Source organism: Anolis carolinensis, chromosome 2, assembly GCF_035594765.1.
Source record: "Anolis carolinensis isolate JA03-04 chromosome 2, rAnoCar3.1.pri, whole genome shotgun sequence".
Classification (NCBI taxonomy): Eukaryota; Metazoa; Chordata; class Lepidosauria; order Squamata; family Dactyloidae; genus Anolis; species Anolis carolinensis.
The window spans coordinates 587226-605672 of record NC_085842.1 but is presented as its reverse complement, the minus strand read 5'-3'; the positions used below and the strand labels follow the sequence as shown (position 1 = coordinate 605672).

At 44.4% G+C, this 18447-nt stretch overlaps 2 protein-coding genes across 11 annotated transcripts in view; one reads left to right on the top strand and one right to left on the bottom strand.

Annotated features, from left to right (window-relative positions):
• LOC134296825 (zinc finger protein 239-like) overlaps nt 1–18447 on the bottom strand; it is a 143874-nt gene that overhangs the window by 10041 nt on the left and 115386 nt on the right. For 2 of the 9 annotated variants that reach the window (XM_062972690.1, XM_062972699.1), the window contains exons 1-2: nt 4024–4251; nt 195–312 (exon numbers count right to left, since the gene is read on the bottom strand). The exons of 4 other annotated variants lie outside the window; for them this stretch is intronic. Coding sequence is in view for 2 of the 5 variants with exons in the window: in XM_062972699.1 (XP_062828769.1) it covers nt 195–312; nt 4024–4173 (268 nt within the window). In the remaining 3 variants the exon portion in view is untranslated. Of the gene's footprint in view, nt 1–194; nt 3938–4023; nt 4252–4726; nt 4996–14303; nt 17061–18447 lie in introns of those variants that run through there. 3 more of the 9 variants (XM_062972691.1, XM_062972688.1, XM_062972697.1) reach the window with 3 other exon arrangements.
• Nucleotides 6566–8478, top strand: LOC103281991 (zinc finger protein 24). Of its 2 annotated transcripts, none has more exons than XM_062972868.1 (3): nt 6566–7177; nt 7512–8182; nt 8288–8478. In XM_062972868.1, the coding sequence occupies exons 1-2, from the start codon at nt 6788–6790 to the stop codon at nt 7686–7688; spliced, it is 567 nt and encodes a 188-aa protein (XP_062828938.1). In that variant the 5' UTR covers nt 6566–6787; the 3' UTR covers nt 7689–8182; nt 8288–8478. The 2 variants fall into 2 exon arrangements, with proteins under 2 accessions (XP_062828938.1, XP_062828936.1); XM_062972866.1 differs by having other exon boundaries at nt 8264–8478.

The window sequence follows — 18447 nt, the reverse complement described above, 5'->3', positions numbered from 1 at the left end:
GACGAAAGCAGAAATGTGAGTAGATAAATAGGTACTGCTTTCAGTGGGGAGGTAATAAAGATGCCCTTAAGGACACTGATCGGGAAGAAGCTCCTCAACATGGAAGATGAAGTGACAGCCCCCCCTCCCCCAATGACCAGTGTTGAGCACAGCCTCCAAGATGCCGAAAATAAGATGGGAAAAGTTGTTTTTACCTGTGTCTGCGTTGTCTGTCCTTGTTAATTGTAGAATCAGGCACTGAATGTTTGCCGTATGCGTGTTCTGTAAGCCGCTCTGAGTCCCCTTCGGGGCGAGAAGGGCGGGGTATAAATACTGAAAAGAAAAGACAAGCAATTGAACCAAGATCAAATACAAGATGATGATTGAAGAAGAAAGACAGGACTATTGGATTTCAAAATAATGGACAATAATATAGAAGAGAGATCAACTTTTGGGGGGATTCTTTTTAGTAGTTTAAGCAATGGATGTCAAGATAAGAGAGATCAAAAACTGGGAGTAATGCAGTAACACATGGAGTACAGTAGAGTCTCACTAATCCAAGCTAAACGGGCCAGCAGAAGCTTGGATAAGCGAATATCTTGGATAATAAGGACTGATCAAGGAAAAGTCTATTAAACATCAAATTGGGTTATGATTTTACAAATTAAGCACCAAAACTTCATGTTAGACAACAAATTTGACAGAAAAAGTAGTTCAATACGCAGTAATGTTATGTTGTAATTACTGTATTTACGAATTTAGCACCAAAATATCACGATATATTGGAAACATTGACTACAAAAATGGCTTGGATTATCCAGAGGCTTGGATAAGCGAGGCTTGGATTAGTGAGACTCTACTGTATTTGAGAAAGTACGAAGTAGTGATCCAAGGCGGATTTATCCTTACGGAATCCAGTTTGCTCAGGGCTGATGGTTTTGTTCTGGTCCAGCCTGGTCTGCAACTTTATTAATAGGAATTTTGCACAAAGCTTTCCAATTACCGATAGAAGGCTAATTGGCCAGTAATTGGAAGGATCGGGAGGGTCACCTTTTCTGTAGATTGGAACTATAATGGCAAATTGCCAGTGGTTTGGTAGGATGCCCGTGTTGTTAATGATGGTGAAGACTGCCACCAAGAAGAGAGTCCACCACTCAGGATCCGATGTCAGAATCTCCGGGATAATTAACTCCGATCCAAGTACTTTTCCATTTTTTAGACCAACGATCAGGTCTGCTCCTTCCCTACTGAAACAGGGGGCCAGTCGGTCAATTCAGGAGAATCTATCGCTTTTTTTTCATGTCAGGAGCAACCCGAGTTGCTTCCGGAGTGAGAGAATTGGCCGTCTGCAAGGACGTTGCCCAGGGGACGTTGCCTGGATGTTCTGCTGTTTTACCATCCTTGTGGGAGGGAGGCTTTTCTCATGTCCCCGCATGGAGCTGGAGCTGAGAGAGGGAGCTCACCTGGGTGGGGTTCGAACCTGGCAGCCTTCAGGTCAGCAGCCCAACCTTCAAGCCCGGAGGCTTTTATCCCCTAGGCCACCGGAGGCTCCAAAATCTACCCCTGAGCTCTGGGTTTCTAACTCATCAGCCCGAAAGAGGTTGGAAAAAATGACTATATCCGTTTGAGGGAGAGACTTATTTATTTATTTATTTACTTACTACATTTATATGCCGCTCTTCTCACCCCGAAGGGGACTCAGAGCGGCTTACAATTCAAATGTACATACAATATATTATTAGCATAGCACAATATAAGCCATTAAATTACTATATTGTACTATATAATTTCATGGTAATATTATTAGTAATATTACATTTAATATATAATATATAATTAATATTATATTATATTATTAATTAGTATAATATTGTATTGCATTATAATATTATTATCAATATTACAAGTACGTACAATATATTGTATATTTATAAATTATTGTATATTATATATATCTATATATATAAAAGAGTGATGGCATCACGGCAATTCACAAAACAACAAAAGTACAGGCCCCCCAACCTCAAAATTTGACAACGCAACCCATCATCCACGCCTTAAGGTTGATACAACAAAAAGAAAAGAAAAATAAAGTCCTAATTAGAGGGAGAGGAATAATTGTTTTTATCCAATTGCTGCCAGTTTAGAGGGCTAATCTCTGCCCACTTCGTTGCCTAGCAACCAAGGGACAGCCAGGTTTCAGTTAGGGGACAGGCAGATTTAGGCCTCACTTAGACTTCTTCCACAGATTATCTAATTTGCACTGGATTATATGGCAGTGTAGACTCAAGGCCCTTCCACACAGCTATATAACCCATTTATAATCTTATATTATCTGCTTTGCACTGGATTATCTTGACTCCACACTGCCATATAATCCACTTCAGTGTGCATTTTATACAGCTGTGAAGAAGGGGCCTCAGATAATCCAGTTCTGAGCAGATAATATAAGATTAGAAATATACAGTAGAGTCTCACTTATCCAACGTAAACAGGCAGGCAGGATAAGTGAATATGTTGGATAATAAGAAGGGATTCAGGAAAAGCCAATTAAACATCAAATTAGGTCATCGTTATACAAATTAAGCACCAAAACATCATATTATACAACAAATTTGACAGAAAAAGTAGTTCCATGCGCAGTAATGCTATGTAGTATTTACAGTAGAGTCTCACTTATCCAACACTCGCTTATCCAACGTTCTGGATTATCCAACGCATTTTTGTAGTCAATGCTTTCAATATATCGTGATATTTTGGTGCTAAATTCATAAATCCAGTAATTTCTACATAGAATTACTGCGTATTGAACTATTTTTTCTTCCAAATTTGTTGTCTAACAGGATGTTTTGGTCCTTAATTTGTGAAATCATAACTTAATTTGATGTTTAATAGGCTTATCCTTAATCCCTCCTTATTATCCAACATATTCGCTTATCCAACATTCTGCCGGCCCGTTTATGTTGGATAAGTGAGACTCTACTGTACTGTATTTACAAATTTACCACTAAAATATCACAATGAATTTAAAACACTGACTACAAAAACATTGATTATGAAAAGGCAGACTGCGTTGGATAATCCAGAACATTGTATAGGCGAATGTTGGATAAGTGAGATTCTTCTTTAATATGAAATAATTACTGGGATAGAATAATGCAGAACAATATAATCTCTAAAACCAGGACAGTAAATAAACAGGGGAATTCCACACAGGAAACAATCAGGGCCAGCTAACACCTCCCAACAAAGTATTCCCATCATCAAAGTCTGGCAAATCCTGTTTTCTCAGGGCCACAGACAGTAGAAGCACATAAAATATCGCAAACAACACCACTCTGAAAACAAGGGAATTCCAGACAGGAAACAATCAGGGCCAGCTAACACCTCCCAACAAAAAATTCACTCAGGGAGGAAACAGCCAGGCTTTAAAGCTGCAAGGCTATTACATCCTAATCATTTTTCCTAATTGCAGCATTCATACTTGCCTCCAACAAACAAAAAAAACCAATCAGAAATATTGTATATTCACAACCTTTAGGAAATAATATCCCCTGATGGCGCAGCGTGTTAAAGCGCTGAGCTGCTGAACTTCTGGACCGAAAGGCCACAGGTTTGAATTGGGAGAGCGGAGAGAGCCCCCACTGTTAGCCCCAGCTTCTACCAACCCAGAAGTTCGAAAACATGCAAATGTGAGTGCATCAATAGGTACTGCTCCGGCGGGAAGGTAACGCCGCTCCATGTAGTCATCCCACATGACCTTGGAGGAGTCTACGGACAACGCCGGCTCTTCAGCTTACAATCTGACGCCTTGAATGCGTATAGAAACAAAGCCACATTTAATTTAAGACTGAGGGTGAAGGTTGGGCTTGAATTGCAGACAGGCCGCTCCCTCCCAAAGGCCGAGAAGAAGGAAGGAAGGAAGGGAGGAAGGAAGGAAGGAAGGAAGGAAGGAAGGAAGGAAGGAAGGGAGGGAGGGAGGGAGGGAGGGAGGGAGGGAGGCCTGAGGGCGGAGGGGGCGCCCCCCATCCCTCCCCCACTCACCTCCTCCTCTCTCTCTCTCTCTCTCTCTCCGAAAGGCCTCCTCCTTCCTTCCTTCTTTCCTTCCTTCCTTCTGACAGGAAAGAGCGCCGCCCGGCCCCGCCCACCCCGAGTCTTCCCGCCTCTCGCTGCACTTCCGCCCTCAAGAAACATGGCGGCCGCGGGCAGGAGATCCACAGAGGGGCGGGGCCCGAGAGAAGCGGAGAGGCAGGCGGACAGACACGCCCCTTCTTTCCTTTCCTCTCAACGCCCAATGAGAATCCGCCTTCCTCTCAGAGCGGCGTCATCGGTCTCCGGGCAGGAACGCCCCCGCCCCGCCCCCCGCTCCACCCTTCTGCCGTTAACGGTCACTCCAGGAATCGGCCAATGGGAATGGGCCTCGTCTCTCCGCGTCACCCGTCTCCGGGCAGACTCGCCGGCGCCTTCCCGCCTCTGGGCCGGACTCTCCTGGCCCGCTCCTCATGGCAGGCAGGCTGCTGAAGCGGAGAAGGGGGGGCCAGGCCAAGGAGCGGGAGGCGCCTCTGCGTGGAGATGGAGATGGAGATGGAGATGGAGGTGGAGATGGAGATGGGGGGGGGGCAGGAAGGGAGGCCGGAAGGGAGGCCTTGAGGCGAAGGGCCAGGCAGGCCAAGGCCGGAGGGGGGCGCGGGGGAGACTCGGGGACCCACTCAGCCCCCCCCCCCCGAACACGCACACGCACACTCACCCCTCCTCCTCCTCCTCCTCCTCCTCCTCCGCTTCCTCCTTCCTCTCCCTCCCGCGCTCGCTCTGACAGGAAAAGGCGCCTCTCGTCCTGAGTCTCTCTAGGAAGACGCCTCCCTCCTCGGTGGACTTCCGCCCGGGCTCAACATGGCAGCCGCGGGCACGATGCCCAGAGAGGGGCGGGGCTTCTCGGCAGTCGAACGGAGCTCTAGACAGAGAGAGACGCTCCTCCTTTCTTTTCTTCCCAACGCCCAGGGTCCGCCAATGGGAATCCGCCTCCCTCCCTGACGTCATCCGTCTCCGAGCAGAATCTCCCCCGGCCCTTTCCAGAATTTATTATTGGGTCCCAAGTACAGTTGAGTCTCACTTATCCAACATAAACGGGCCAGCGCCATGTTGGATAAGTGAATATATTGGATAATAAGGAGGCATTAAGGAAAAGCCTATTAAACATCAAATTAGGTTATGATTTTACAATTGAAACACCAAAACATCATGTTAGACAACAAATTTGGCAGAAAAAGTAGTTCAATACGCAGTAATGCTATGTAGTAATTACTTTATTTACGAATTTAGCACCAAAATATCACGATATATTGAAAACATTGACTACAAAAATGCGTTGGATAATCCAGAACGTTGGATAAGCGAGTGTTGGATAAGTGAGACTCTACTGTAAATTTGTTTAGATACCAGAAGTGAACTCAAGTCTTGAACGTGGGAGCTCAAGTTTTCTGCAATGCCCAAGGGTGCTTTTGCACACTTAAAGGTATAGAGCAACTATGCCTATTCCTGGAGATGCCGGATGTTCTGGTTTTAATGGGATTTTGTACTCTAGAATAGTTTCCATGTCTCTGTGGATTTTTATTCAGAATTTGTTACCTTTTGGCAAATCCCAACATATCATGTGTGTGTATTTGAGAGTTTTTCTGGAGTTTTGTACCATCTATGTATCATTTTGTTGAAATTTTATTTAATTGTGTGACTCCTTGTAAATTTTAGTCATTTTTACCAGAGCTCTTCCCATTCTCGTGGAGTTATTGCTTAGCCTAGAGTTTTCACCCACTGAATCATAGGTTTTTAAATTTCTTTATCAATTGTAAAATCTTTCAGAAGAAATTGATGCAGCTTCCCAATTGGTTAGTTTTTTGTCTGTAGCAGTTGGTTCCGCTGATTCTCCGAATCTTGTGTCTAGACGAAGTCTCTGTTGGAGTCGATTATAATGGAAACATGTCATTGTTGATTCTTCTTTTTGTTTATTTATTTATCTATTGCAACATTTCTACCCCGTCCTTCTCACCCATCAAGGGGACTCAGGGTGGCTTACAATATAAAACATATAAGCCGCCCTGAGTCCCCTCGGGTGAGAAGGGCGGGGTATAAATGTTGTAAATAAATAAATAAATATATCAAAGAATACAATCACATTTCAAAATTCCATTTAAATTAAATTACATTCAAACTTTCATAAATATACATATAAATACAGTAGAGCCTCACTTATGCAACACTCGCTTATCCAACGTTCTGGATTATCCAACACATTTTTGTAGTCAATGTTTTCAATAAATCATGATATTTTGGTGCTAAATTCGTAAATACAGTAATTGCTACATAGCATTATTTCGTACTGAACTACTTTTTCTGTCAAATTTGTTGTATAACAGGATGTTTTGGAGCTTAATTTGTAAAATCATAACCTAATTTGATGTTTAATAGGCTTTTCCTTAATCCCTCCTTATTATCCAACATATTTACTTATCCAACGTTCTGCCGGCCTGTTTATGTTGGATAAGTGAGACTCTACTGTAAACATTCAAGGCACCTTTCAAGTCCAAACCGGGTCTGTCATTATACCTTGGATCATATAGTTGTCATTTCTGCTGCTACTATTGCTCAAAAGCCTGGTCCCACAACCTTTCTGCCTTTCTTTCACAGAGGAAATGTGATTTTTGGCCGAGAATCTCGGAGTAGAGCCTGTGGAGGGATTTCTTTCCCTTGAAAGAAAGAAGAGGAGGAAAAACATCTTGGATACGGTTGGGTTCTTCACCAGAGTGGTTCCAACATGGAGAGACCCAACTCACGTGGGCCTGAAGCAGGACCTGGGGGCAGTGGGGAATCCTGGGAAAGAACCAGACATGAGTCCCTGAGTGTGGACCTTGACAGCTCGGACACACAGCGCCAGCGCTTCAGGCAGTCCTCCTACCAAGAGGGTGAAGGACCCAGAGGGGTTTGCAGTCGTCTCCACGATCTGTGCCGCCAGTGGCTGAAGCCAGAGCAGCACACCAAGGCCGAGGTGCTGGACCTGGTGACCCTGGAGCAGTTCCTGAGCATCCTGCCCCCAGAGATGGGGAGCTGGGTCCGAGAGTGTGGGGCAGAGACCTGTTCCCAGGCGGTGGCCCTGGCGGAAGGCTTCCTCCTGAGTCGGGCCGAGGACAAGGAGCAGGAAGGACAGGTGAGAGCATTCCCTCTGGGTTACACTAACCTGGGGACTGATGGACAGGTTGAACGTACATCCTGCCTTTCTTCCAAGATGGGACCGATGTGGGGGATAAGCAAGGCCCTGCTCCCTCGGCCTCTTTCCCCACCTGCTCTGCCCCTCCATCTCTACCCTCAGCTTGGTTGATGCTCTGCTCAAGATAGAACATAGACAATGATGGGAGGGGGAGGGGGCATTGGTTCCAAACTAGGTTGCCATCTCAGAGTTATTCTTTCCAAAAAGGTCTATAGGTCTGTGATATTTCTGAACTTTTCCCAAACTCCTTCTGGAACACTCTGTGCTCTTCCAGGCCCCTAATAATAACTCCATGGAAGTCCCTGCACCAGAGGAATCTCCACCAGACACCACCCAGAGTCTCAGGCAGAAGGAGCTGAAGCGGGAAGGAGACGGGGCTGCCGCCTTGCAGGGTGAGAAGGGACTCTTCTGGGAGTTTTGTGGGTTTCTGCTTCAGGGGGATGATAAATAAATAAAATTATTGTTGGACTTGTTGTTGTTGTTATATGTAGGCATTGGGTTGCTAACAGTGTGATTTCAGTTTGATTTGCAGTTTTCTTTCTTGCAATAGGACTGAAAATGCAGCCCTTCAGTGTCTTCCCAGGTGGGACCCTAAGCTGAGCTGAGCCCTGAAACTGAGCTGGAAGACAAACAGACAGCAAAGAATCACTTTAGTCAATTGAAACACCAAGCCCAGTGCTAGTTTCATTCCAACATATTCACAGCAGGGCTTGCGAGATAAAGTCCTAAACCCTCACATTGTACGTCTTCTTGGGCTGTTGAATGCGCCTGTGTTCTTAGGGCCGTTTCCTCATCGGTCTCTTTATAGGACTGCAATGGTCACCTCTGAGGCCTGTTTCTGTGACCAGCTTTCCACCCCTTGCTCTCTCTCCAGGGTCTGGAATGATGCTGTTGCCGAATCCTCAGCCGTTTCTCCCCCTTTGCGATGGAGTGGGACTGAGTCAGGTGAGCAGAAGGATTCCTGGGAGCAGAGGACGGGGCCTGCCGGGATGTCTTTGGTTAATTGTCAAATATCTGTTGAAACAGACAAGATAGAATGTGTTTCCTTAGAAGTGAAGTACTGAAGGCACAATTACAAGGAGGAAAAAAATGAAGAGAAAACTAAATAGATGCCTCACCCTCACTCATCGCCCGGACTTGCAGCGCTGTATTACCCGCCCTGCCCTTGCAACTGTTCCTGCGCTAGCCCTTGCCCGCCCTCTTCGATCTGAACATGCCCACTGTTCTCGGCTACTGGTTGATGGTGGTTGTTCTTCTTATGTTGTTACAATACTTGTTTTTTGGTTTTATTGTTTTAATGATTGAAATGCAATTGTATATTAATTGTGCTATATTTTATTCTGTTTTTGCTGGGCATAGTCCCCACGTAAGTCATCCCGAGTCCCTTCGGGGAGATGGTGGCGGGATATAAGAACAAACTTATTATTATCTATACACATGATAAAAGTGAAAATCTGTATGTGTGTGTATGTGGCAGGGGTGTCAATTTACACAGACAGGCTCCCACTTCCACAAATAGCTATAGCTCCCACTATGCAGGAAAAACCAGTGGCCCTCCCTCCAATGACACTGTAGGTTATAGCGAGCGCCGTGAAAATGCCCAAGCGCCCTGCCAATGTCCTCCACAAACACCATCCTGCCCACCACCCAAGGGAAGGCTTTCATAAGGGGACAATTTCCTCCTAGATCTTCTGTTTTTCTTCCACCAGACACACCAGTGTTTCTGACTCTCTCCATTGATGTGGAATTTGCATGACCCCGCCCACTGCCTCTCCCATAACCCTTTCCTACTATTTTCCACAGCAAACTCTTTTCCTACTCTTTTCTCACACAGCAAACAGGAATTGATCAGCAACTGAACATATTAGAGAGAGGTTTTGGGAGAATTCAGCATCATTTATAGGACTTGTAGGGACTGGGATGTATAGTCCACCTGCAATCTAAGAGCACTCTGAGCTCCACCAATGATGGACCTGGAACCAACGTGGCACACAGAACCCCCAAGACCAACTGAACATACTGCAGGGGTTTGTGGGAATAGACCTTGATTTGGGGAGTTACAATTTACCCTTATCCAGAGAGCACTGAACTCAGCCGACACTGGACCTGAACCAAAACTGACACACAGACCCAATACTGGCAGGGTTTGGGGCGATTGACTTTGCAATATGGGAGTCATGGTTCATGCCCATCCAGAGAGCACCAAACCCACCCGACTACAGTTCTCGACCAAACATGGCCCACAAACCCAACATGGCCGACTGAATACTGGCAGGGTTTGGGGTGACTGCCATTTGCATATGGGAGTTGTAGTTCACCCTTAGCCAGAGAGCCTTGAACCCAGTCGACAAATAACCCAGCCAACAAATGCTTTTTTCAACTCACCTGGGCACCACTGGGTCTCCAAGCTTTTTACTCCAATGTTTACAGCCTGGCCATAATGCCAGTAATGTACCACCACGGGCAGAGAATCACAGCTTGATTGAGTCCGAGTTGATGTTTTTATATGTACATGTGTTTTATTTAGTTGCATTTTATATGGTGTTTACTTTTTAGGCACTTTGTGCCGTCTGTAAGTTGCTCCAAGTCCCTTCAGGGAGATGGTGGCGGGAAAGAAGAATGAAGTTATGGTTGTTGTTGTTGTTATTATTATCAGTTCCACATTCCACCCCATGACGGAAGGTGCAGAAGTCATCGCAACAGTGTCTGCAGTGCGACATTAATTACCAACAAACTGGACAGGGGTTTTGGGGGGAATTGACCTTGATTTGGGGAGTTGTAGTTCTCTACATCCAAAAACCACTGTGAACCCAGCCTACGATGGCACACAGACCCAACATATCCAACTTTAAATACTGATGGCAGTTTGGGGTGATTGACCTAGGAATCCGGGATTTGTAGTTCACTCACATCCAGAGATTACTGAACCCAGCCGGCGATGGATCCAGACCAAAATTGGTGCACAGGCCCAACGTGACTATCTTTGAAAACTGGCAGGCTTTGGGGAGGACTGACCCCCAATTTTGGGAATTGTAGTTCACCCATATCATGAATTTCCCATCTGGAGCATACATAGAAAAGGAAAGGAAAGGCAGGCTTTTTCTAATAAGTAGCACCACAAATGTCCTAATCCAGGCATCGCCAGGTACCTAAGCTAGTCTCTATACCTATGTCTTCTTCTTCTTCTTCTATATCCATAATAAAAGTGAAATTATGAAATAATAATACATTAAAACTTTGTTTTTATACCACATCTATCTCCGCAGGGGGACTCAGAGCGGTTCTATGTGTATGTCTCCCACTTCCACAGACAGGTTCCCATTTTCACGCACACCCACAACCTCCCTCCCTCTCATGGCATTGCAGGCTAGAGAGAGTGCCGTGAACCACGTCCTCCACAAACACCATTCTGCCCACCATCCAAGGGAATGCTTTTCTATGGGGACAATTTCACCCTAGATTTTATCTGTTCCCTCCACCACAGACACCTCAGTGTTTCTTACTCTTTCCATTGCTGTGGAATGTGCACGATCCCACCCACTGCCTCTTCCATAACCCTTTCCTAAACAGACCAGAACTGATCAGCTGACTCCATACAACAGGTCTTGGCACACCGACCTGACATGCCTAATCTGGAATACCAGTGGGTGTGGAGGGGACTGGCCTTAGAGGTTGGGAGTTATGGTTCACCCACAGTGCTCTCTCAGTGGGGGTTCTGTGACCCCACCGACAGATCTGGACCAAACATGGCACACAGACCCCACATGCCCAACAGAATGTAATGGAGGGATTTTAGGGGGGGGGGGATGATACATCATGGTAGAAGTTGTAGTTCACCCCTCATCTAGGGAGCACTCTGAATCCCACCAGTAACAGATCTGGACCTAACCTGGCACCAGGGTGGGAGTTGTAGTTCACCCTGCATCCAGAGAGCACTGTGAACCCAACCAATGACCGTTCTAGACCAAACCTGGCACACATACCCAGCATGGCCAACTTTGAATACTGATTGGGTTTGGGTGGAGGGAACTGACCCATGATTTTGGGAACTGTAGTTCACCCTCATAGAATCATAGAATCATAGAAATGGAAGTCCAGTCCAACCCCATTCTGCCAAGAAGCAGGAAAATGACATTCAAAGCACCCCCAACAGATGGCCATCCAGCCTCTGCTTAAAAGCCTCCAAAGGAGCCTCCCCCACACTCTGGGGCAGAGAGTTCCACAGCTCCTGATGTTCAGGTGAAATCTCCTTTCCTGCAGTTTGAAGCCATTGTTCTGCGTCCTAGTCTGCAGGGCAGCAGAAAGCAATCTTGCTCCCTCCTCCCAATGACTTCCCCTCACATATTGGTACATGGCTATCATGTCTCCTCTTAGCCTTCTCTTCTGCAGGCTAAACTTACATAGCTCTTTAAGCCGCTCCTCATAGGGCTTGTTCTCCAGACCCTTAATCATTTTAGTTGCCCTCCTCTGGACGCTTTCCAGCTTGTCAACATCTCCCTTCAATTGCAGTGCCCAGAATTGGACACAGTGTGATTCCAGGTGTGGTCTGACCAAGGCAGAAGAGAGGGGAGCAGGACTTCCCTGGATCTAGACGCTATTCCCCTATTGATGCAGGCCAGAATCCCATTGGCTTTTTTAGCTGCCACATCACATTGTTGGCTCATGTTTAACTTGTTGTCCACGAGGACTCCACGGTCTTTTTCACACGTACTGCTATCGAGCCAGGCGTCCCCCATTCTGTATCTATGCATTCCATTTTTTCTGCCTAAGTGGAGTATCTTGCATTTGTCCCTGTTGAACTTCATTTTGTTAGTTTTGGGCCATCTCTCTAATCTGTTAAGATTGTTTTGAATTCTGCTCCTGTCTTCTGGAGTGTTGGCTATTCCTCCCAGTTTGGTGTCGTCTGCAGACTTGATGATCGTGCCTTCTAACCCTTCGTCTAAGTTGTTAATAAAGATGTTAAACAGAACCGGGCCTAGGACAGAGCCCTGCGGCACTCCACTTGTCACTTCTTTCCATGATGAAGACGACGCATTGGTGAGCACCCTTTGGGTTCGTTCGCTTAGCCAATTACAGATCGACCTAACCGTAGTTTTGTCTAGCCCACATTTTACTACTGTAGAGTCTCACTTATCCAACACTCGCTTATCCAACCTTCTGGATTATCCAACGCATTTTTGTAGTCAATGTTTTCAATGTATCATGATATTTTGGTGCTAAATTCATAAATACAGTAATTACTATATAGCATTACTGCGTATTGAATTACTTTTTCTGTCAAATTTGTTGTATAACATGATGTTTTGGTGCTTAATTTGTAAAATCATAACCTAATTTGATGTGTAATAGGCTTTTCCTTAATCCCTCCTTATTATCCAACATATTCGCTTATCCAACGTTCTGCCAGCCCGTTTATGTTGGATAAGTGAGACTCTACTGTAGCTTGTTTGCCAGAAGGTCATGGGGGACCTTGTCGAAGGCCTTACTGAAATCCAGGTAGGCTACATCCATGGCATTCCAGCTTGTAACTCTATCGAAAAAAGAGATCAGATTAGTCTGGCATGATTTGTTTTTGATAAATCCGTGTTGACTATTAGCAATGACAGCATTTGTTTCTAAATGTTCACAGACCACTTCCTTAGCGATCTTTTCCAGGATCTTCCCTGGTATCAACGTGAGGCTGACCGGTCGGTAATTGTTTGGGTTGTTCTTTTTTCCCTTCTTGAAGACAGGGATCACATTCGCCCTCCTCCAATCTGCTGGGACTTCTCCCGTTCTCCAAGAACTCTCAAAGATAATTGCCAGTGGTTCTGAAATAACTTCCGCTAGTTCCTTCAGTACTCTTGGGTGTAGCTGATCTGGCCCTGGGGACTTGAATTCGTTTAGAGAGGCCAAGTGTTCCTGGACAACTTGTTTCCCTATTTGGGGTTGGATTTCCCCCAATCCTTCGTCCATTCCATGTTGCTGAGGTTGAAGATGGCTTTCTTTTTGTGAGAAGACTGAGGCAAAGAAGGCATTAAGCAGTTCTGCCTTTTCCCTGTCCCCTTTCACCATCACCCCATCTTCTCCTCACAGTGGCCCTACTGCCTCCTTGTTCTTCCTTTTTCTACCAACGTAAGCAAAAAAGCCTTTTTTTTGTTGTTTTTTATGTCCCTGGCAAGTCTGAGCTCATTTTGCGCTTTAGCCTTGCGAACCTTTTCCCTACAGGAGTTGGCTATACGTTTGAATTCTTCTTTGGTGATTTCTCCCCTTTTCCACTTCTTGTGCATGTCTCTTTTGAGTCTTAGCCCGGTTAGAAGTTCTTTGGACATCCATTCTGGCTTCTTCGCATTTGTTTTATTTTTTTCTTTGTTGGCACTGTTTGCATTTGCGCCTTGAGTATTTCACTTTTTAAAAACTCTCATCCATCCTTAACTCCCTTGTCTTTTAATATTGGCGTCCATGGAATGCCGCTCAGTAATTCCTTCATTTTTTGGAAGTCAGCTCTCTTAAAGTCCAGAATGCGTGTTTGACTTGTCTTAGTTTCAGCCTTCCTTTGTATGGCAAACTGCAGGAGCACATGGTCACTTGCCCCTAAGGATCCAACCACTTCGACTGTATTGATCAGGTCTTCCACATTTGTTAAGATTAGATCAAGAGTAGCTGATCCCCTTGTTGCCTCTTCCACCTTCTGGACCATAAAATTGTCTGCAACGCAAGTGAGGCAATGTGAATCAGTTGCTTTGTATTTTAGTCTCCAGAGAAGCAGGAAAAACTTGCCAATTTCTTTTCAAAGGGACATCCTTCCAAATATTGGCTCTCTTGTCCCCTTGGCCTTTTTCCCCTTCCGAACTAAACACACCCATCACCCTCGGCCATTCCCTAGAGCCCTTCTCTGGAGACATTCTAGCATCTCAAAATCTTGCTTGAATTGTGCTGCCCAGAACTGGACACAAGGTTATTCCAGGTCAGGTCTGATCAAAGCGTAGAAGAGAGTTGACTAAAACTTACCCAGATCTAGACATCACCCTCCCGTTGGTACAGCCTAAAATCACGCTGGCTTTTCAAAGCTGCTGTATCACACTCGTTTTTAAAAAACAATATTTATTCAAAGACTAAAGAAGAAAAACAAATCAAAGCATGTTTACACAAATTACAATTTTGGTATTTAAAAACAATATTTTATACAAATAATAATTTTGGTACATTTTTTTAAAAAAAGACTATTTAACAAATATAAAGGGAACAAGGACACACACCTTGGACAATAAGAACAAAACTAACTGACATCAAACGCTAATTTACAAAACTCACTCACTATATGATTTGTATCTCTATTTACTCTTATTTCCTTTCAATGCGGTTCTATACTTCATCAATGTAGTTAATATGTCCATCTCAACGGATTCATGAATCTTCATCAGTCGTTGTAGTCATTTTTTGTCTTCCATTCTCTGCAGTTGGGGAGGGATACTGTGTGTCCTAATGGACCCTTTGCCAAAGGTGGGGATTGAACAGTCTCATATCCAGAAAGGGTTTCACTCTACACAGGGATAAGTACACACAAAGCAAGGCTGATGGTCTCATGTTCCAGGGCTCTCTCGGTATAAAGTCTGAGGTTTATTAAACAAACACAAGACAAGCCAAGACCATATTATTTTATAGGAAAACTAAAGTCTTCAGTCCAGCTAAAACAGTGGTTCCCAACCTGGGGTCCATGGACCACCAGTGGTCCGCAAGAACTAAAATAGGGTTCACAGCCTCACAGTTACTACACCATTACAATGAGAGTGACTGGTCTCGCGAAACCCTCTGATAGTCCCGAGGATTATTAAATATGGTTTTCTGTGGGCGAGCAGATGACGACTCACTGGATGGCATATCAGGAATGAGAGCTGACGTGGTCTATCCAATGCAATTTTCTGAATCATCACTCCAAATAACCAAACCAAATCTAAAGTTGACCAAAAACTGATTTATAACCCTTCTGGTACTAATTTTGGAGAGTGGTCCCTTGTCAAATGATCCCTAGTTAAAAAAAGGTTGGGAGCCACTGAGCTAAAATAATTGGAGCAACACCGTTGAAGGAACAATGAATACAAGTGCAGGTCAAGAGTCCAATTATTGCAGACAAGTTGAGTACTGCAGATACAGGTCAGGAGTGAAAATTAACAAGAACCAAGGTCACAGTCCCAACAGTCACATGCCAGGAGTTCATTCAGCTGAGTTGATAAAACAACCAAGAAATCAAGAGTACAAACCGAATTTAGAGTCCCAAAGTCAAGCCAGAAAGTCAGGGATACAAACAAAGTCCAAGTCCATATACGAAACCTAGACGTCAGTCCAGAATTTAGAGTCAATGATTCAGGATACAACAAAGTCCAGAAAAGGGTTAAAAGTACAGGGCTAGCACCCAAAATTTCAACCAAGGGACTCAGGACAGATCACAGTACATACAGTACACATGCATGGGAAACAATTGATGCCATTGAATGCAGAAGAGCCAAGAAATAAGGCAGGAGTATGAAGATACGACGTTATCTGCAACCAAAGAGCTATTCTTTTTCAGAACCCTTTAATCCAGAGATCTCTGCTGCTGCTCATTTCAGCAAACCTTCACACATCATCCTAGAAGCCTGTGATGGGTCTCTTTGCGGAGGAGGTTAGGTGAACCCCTTCCAAGCTTGCTGCCATTCTGAGTGACACCTGCTCCCAGTAGCCGTCAACCAAGGCCACACAAACTCCGATTCATGGTGGAGAGAGAGCAAGGTGCTGGCCTTCCTCTTTCCTTCCAATGTGTTTTTATAGATTCGGAAACTCAAAGGCCCGTCTCCTCTAGAGGTACATGAGTTCTGTGATGTCTACTGTATGCTGAACTTTTTCTAAAGCTCTGTTCCTATTCCGTGCATTAAGGTGACTTCTCCTCTGTGTGGGTCCTTTGATGGGAACATAGACTGCCACTCTGACTGAAACTCTTTCCACATTCTATGCATTTATATGGCTTCTCCCCTGTGTGGGTCCTTTGATGGGAACGTAGACTGTCACTCCGACTGAAGCTCTCTCCACATTCTATGCATTTATAGGGTTTCTCCCCTGTGTGGGTCCTTTGATGGGAACGTAGCTTGTCACTCTGACTGAAGCTCTTTCCACATTCTATGCATTTATATGGCTTCTCCCCTGTGTGGGTCCTTTGATGGGAACGTAGATTGCCACTGTGACTGAAGCTCTTTCCGCATTCTACGCATTTATGTGGCTTCTCCCCTGTGTGCTTCCTTTGATGGGAACGTAGACTGTCACTCCGACTGAAGCTTTCTCCACATTCTATGCATTTATAGGGTTTCTCCCCTGTGTGGGTCCTTTGATGGGAACGTAATTTGTCACTCTGACTGAAGCTCTTTCCACATTCCACACATTCATATGGCTTCTCCCCTGTGTGGGTCCGTTCATGTACAGTAAGAGAATTTTTCCAATCAAATTGTTTCCCACATTCCAGACACTGATGTAACTTCTCCCCTGTGTGTGATCTAGGATAGGGAGGTAGAGGACTTGCCATTCTTTTATATTTATAATTCAAATATTATGCCAGGGGTTCACAGATATAACCTCCTGAGCAGCACAGTCTTTGTATTGCTGTAGCCTTCTGCTCGCTTTCCCAAGCCTCTCTTTTTTCAGCACAATCTTATTTCCTCCTCTTAACTGCATAGGTTTGTAGCTTGAAATATATTTTTACTACTTATTTTTTCTTGTTGTCATTGCTGTGTATTTTGAAGTCCCTTTAGACTTAGAGCACTCCTTGGGCAAAGCTCTCACAACGTATTCTTTGCAGAGCTTTTTCAGAAGTTACCTGCAGACAAATGAGGGGAAAATCTCTTCAGGAGTTGAACAGAGAAAGATCTCATGGAACATGAAAAACAGGTCTCGTGCTGTAACAAACCCAGGGGAAGAGGGTGAGCCCATTGCCTGGTGAGAAATGCTTTAACACTTGCCTAACAACAAACTATCCCTCCTCAGGTCCAAAGGGGACGGTGTGCAAAGATACTCTGCACAAAATAAAATCCAACCCTACCGATTAAAATCCAACAATGCAGCAAAGCTGAAGGCATAACAGGCTGTGAACTGTGAACATTTATTTTTGGCGTCTTTCGCTGAATTAAATTATTCTCAATGTCTTGTAGAGATATGTGGTCAGCCTTATATAAATTAATGTAATAATGTTTTAAAGCCTGTTGAATATTGATATCATCTATTAATATTTTATCCTCATGTTGTATCTTAACAGTAAGTCCCCTTCAGGGTAGAGAAAGGCGGGGTAAAAATGTCATAAATAAATAAATACATAAATAAAGAATTGACAATTACATTTTTGGGCTTTCTTTCCTCAACGTATATGCTAACTATTTCCTTGGTTTGTTAGCTGATTCAAAATATTTTTTTTGCATTCTTTATTTTAGTTTCCAATTCATTAACTAGTAACACAATAATTGCTTTTGTAGGAGTTTTATCTGAGTTAGAATGTTTGAATTCAAAGGATTTTTCTTTAACTCCTCTTCTTTTTTTAATATCATCTGAAATTATCTGAAAATATTTCTGTCTATTCTTTCTCATTTCAGTGTTGCATTTTATAAAGTATCCTCTAATATAACCTCATCAGGCGCACTTTAAACTAAATCCACTGGGGGAGGGGAACAACAGCCTGGCGAACACTATATTACCCACGACCACAGGGAACCGCCGTAAGGCTAAACGGAGGGCTGCATAAACACAGCAAGGACCAAGTACAGAGAGCACAATAATCCCAAATAAACAGTTCGAGGGGAGGTCACAGGGGCTTACATGTCTTTACACTAATGCTCAGAGCATGGGAAATAAGCAAGACGAACTCCAACTCCTAGCACAGCACCACACATACGATGTCATAGGCATCACTGAAACCTGGTGGGATGACTCCCATCACTGGAATTTAACCATTGAGGGCTATAACCTCTTTCACAGAAATAGAACAAAGGGGAGAGGAGGGGGAGTAGCTTTATATGTCAAAAACAGTTACGTTGCAGAAGAAATGCAAGACTGTAATCCGGGAAACCAGCTTGAAAGCATCTGGATAAGAATCAAGGGAACCGGGACTCAAAAAGATCTTGTCGTGGGTGTCTACTACAGACCTCCGAGTCAGGATGAAGGACTTGATGAAGCCTTCGGTCAACAGCTGACCAAACAGGCACAAAGAAGAGATA

Excerpts from the sequence above, each read along its gene's own strand:
- LOC103281991 (XM_062972868.1), top strand. The coding sequence starts at position 6,788 with ATGGAGAGACCCAACTCACGTGGGCCTGAAGCAGGACCTGGGGGCAGT. Across the intron at positions 7,178-7,511 it reads ACAAGGAGCAGGAAGGACAG|GCCCCTAATAATAACTCCAT; the intron begins GTGAGAGCATTC and ends GTGCTCTTCCAG.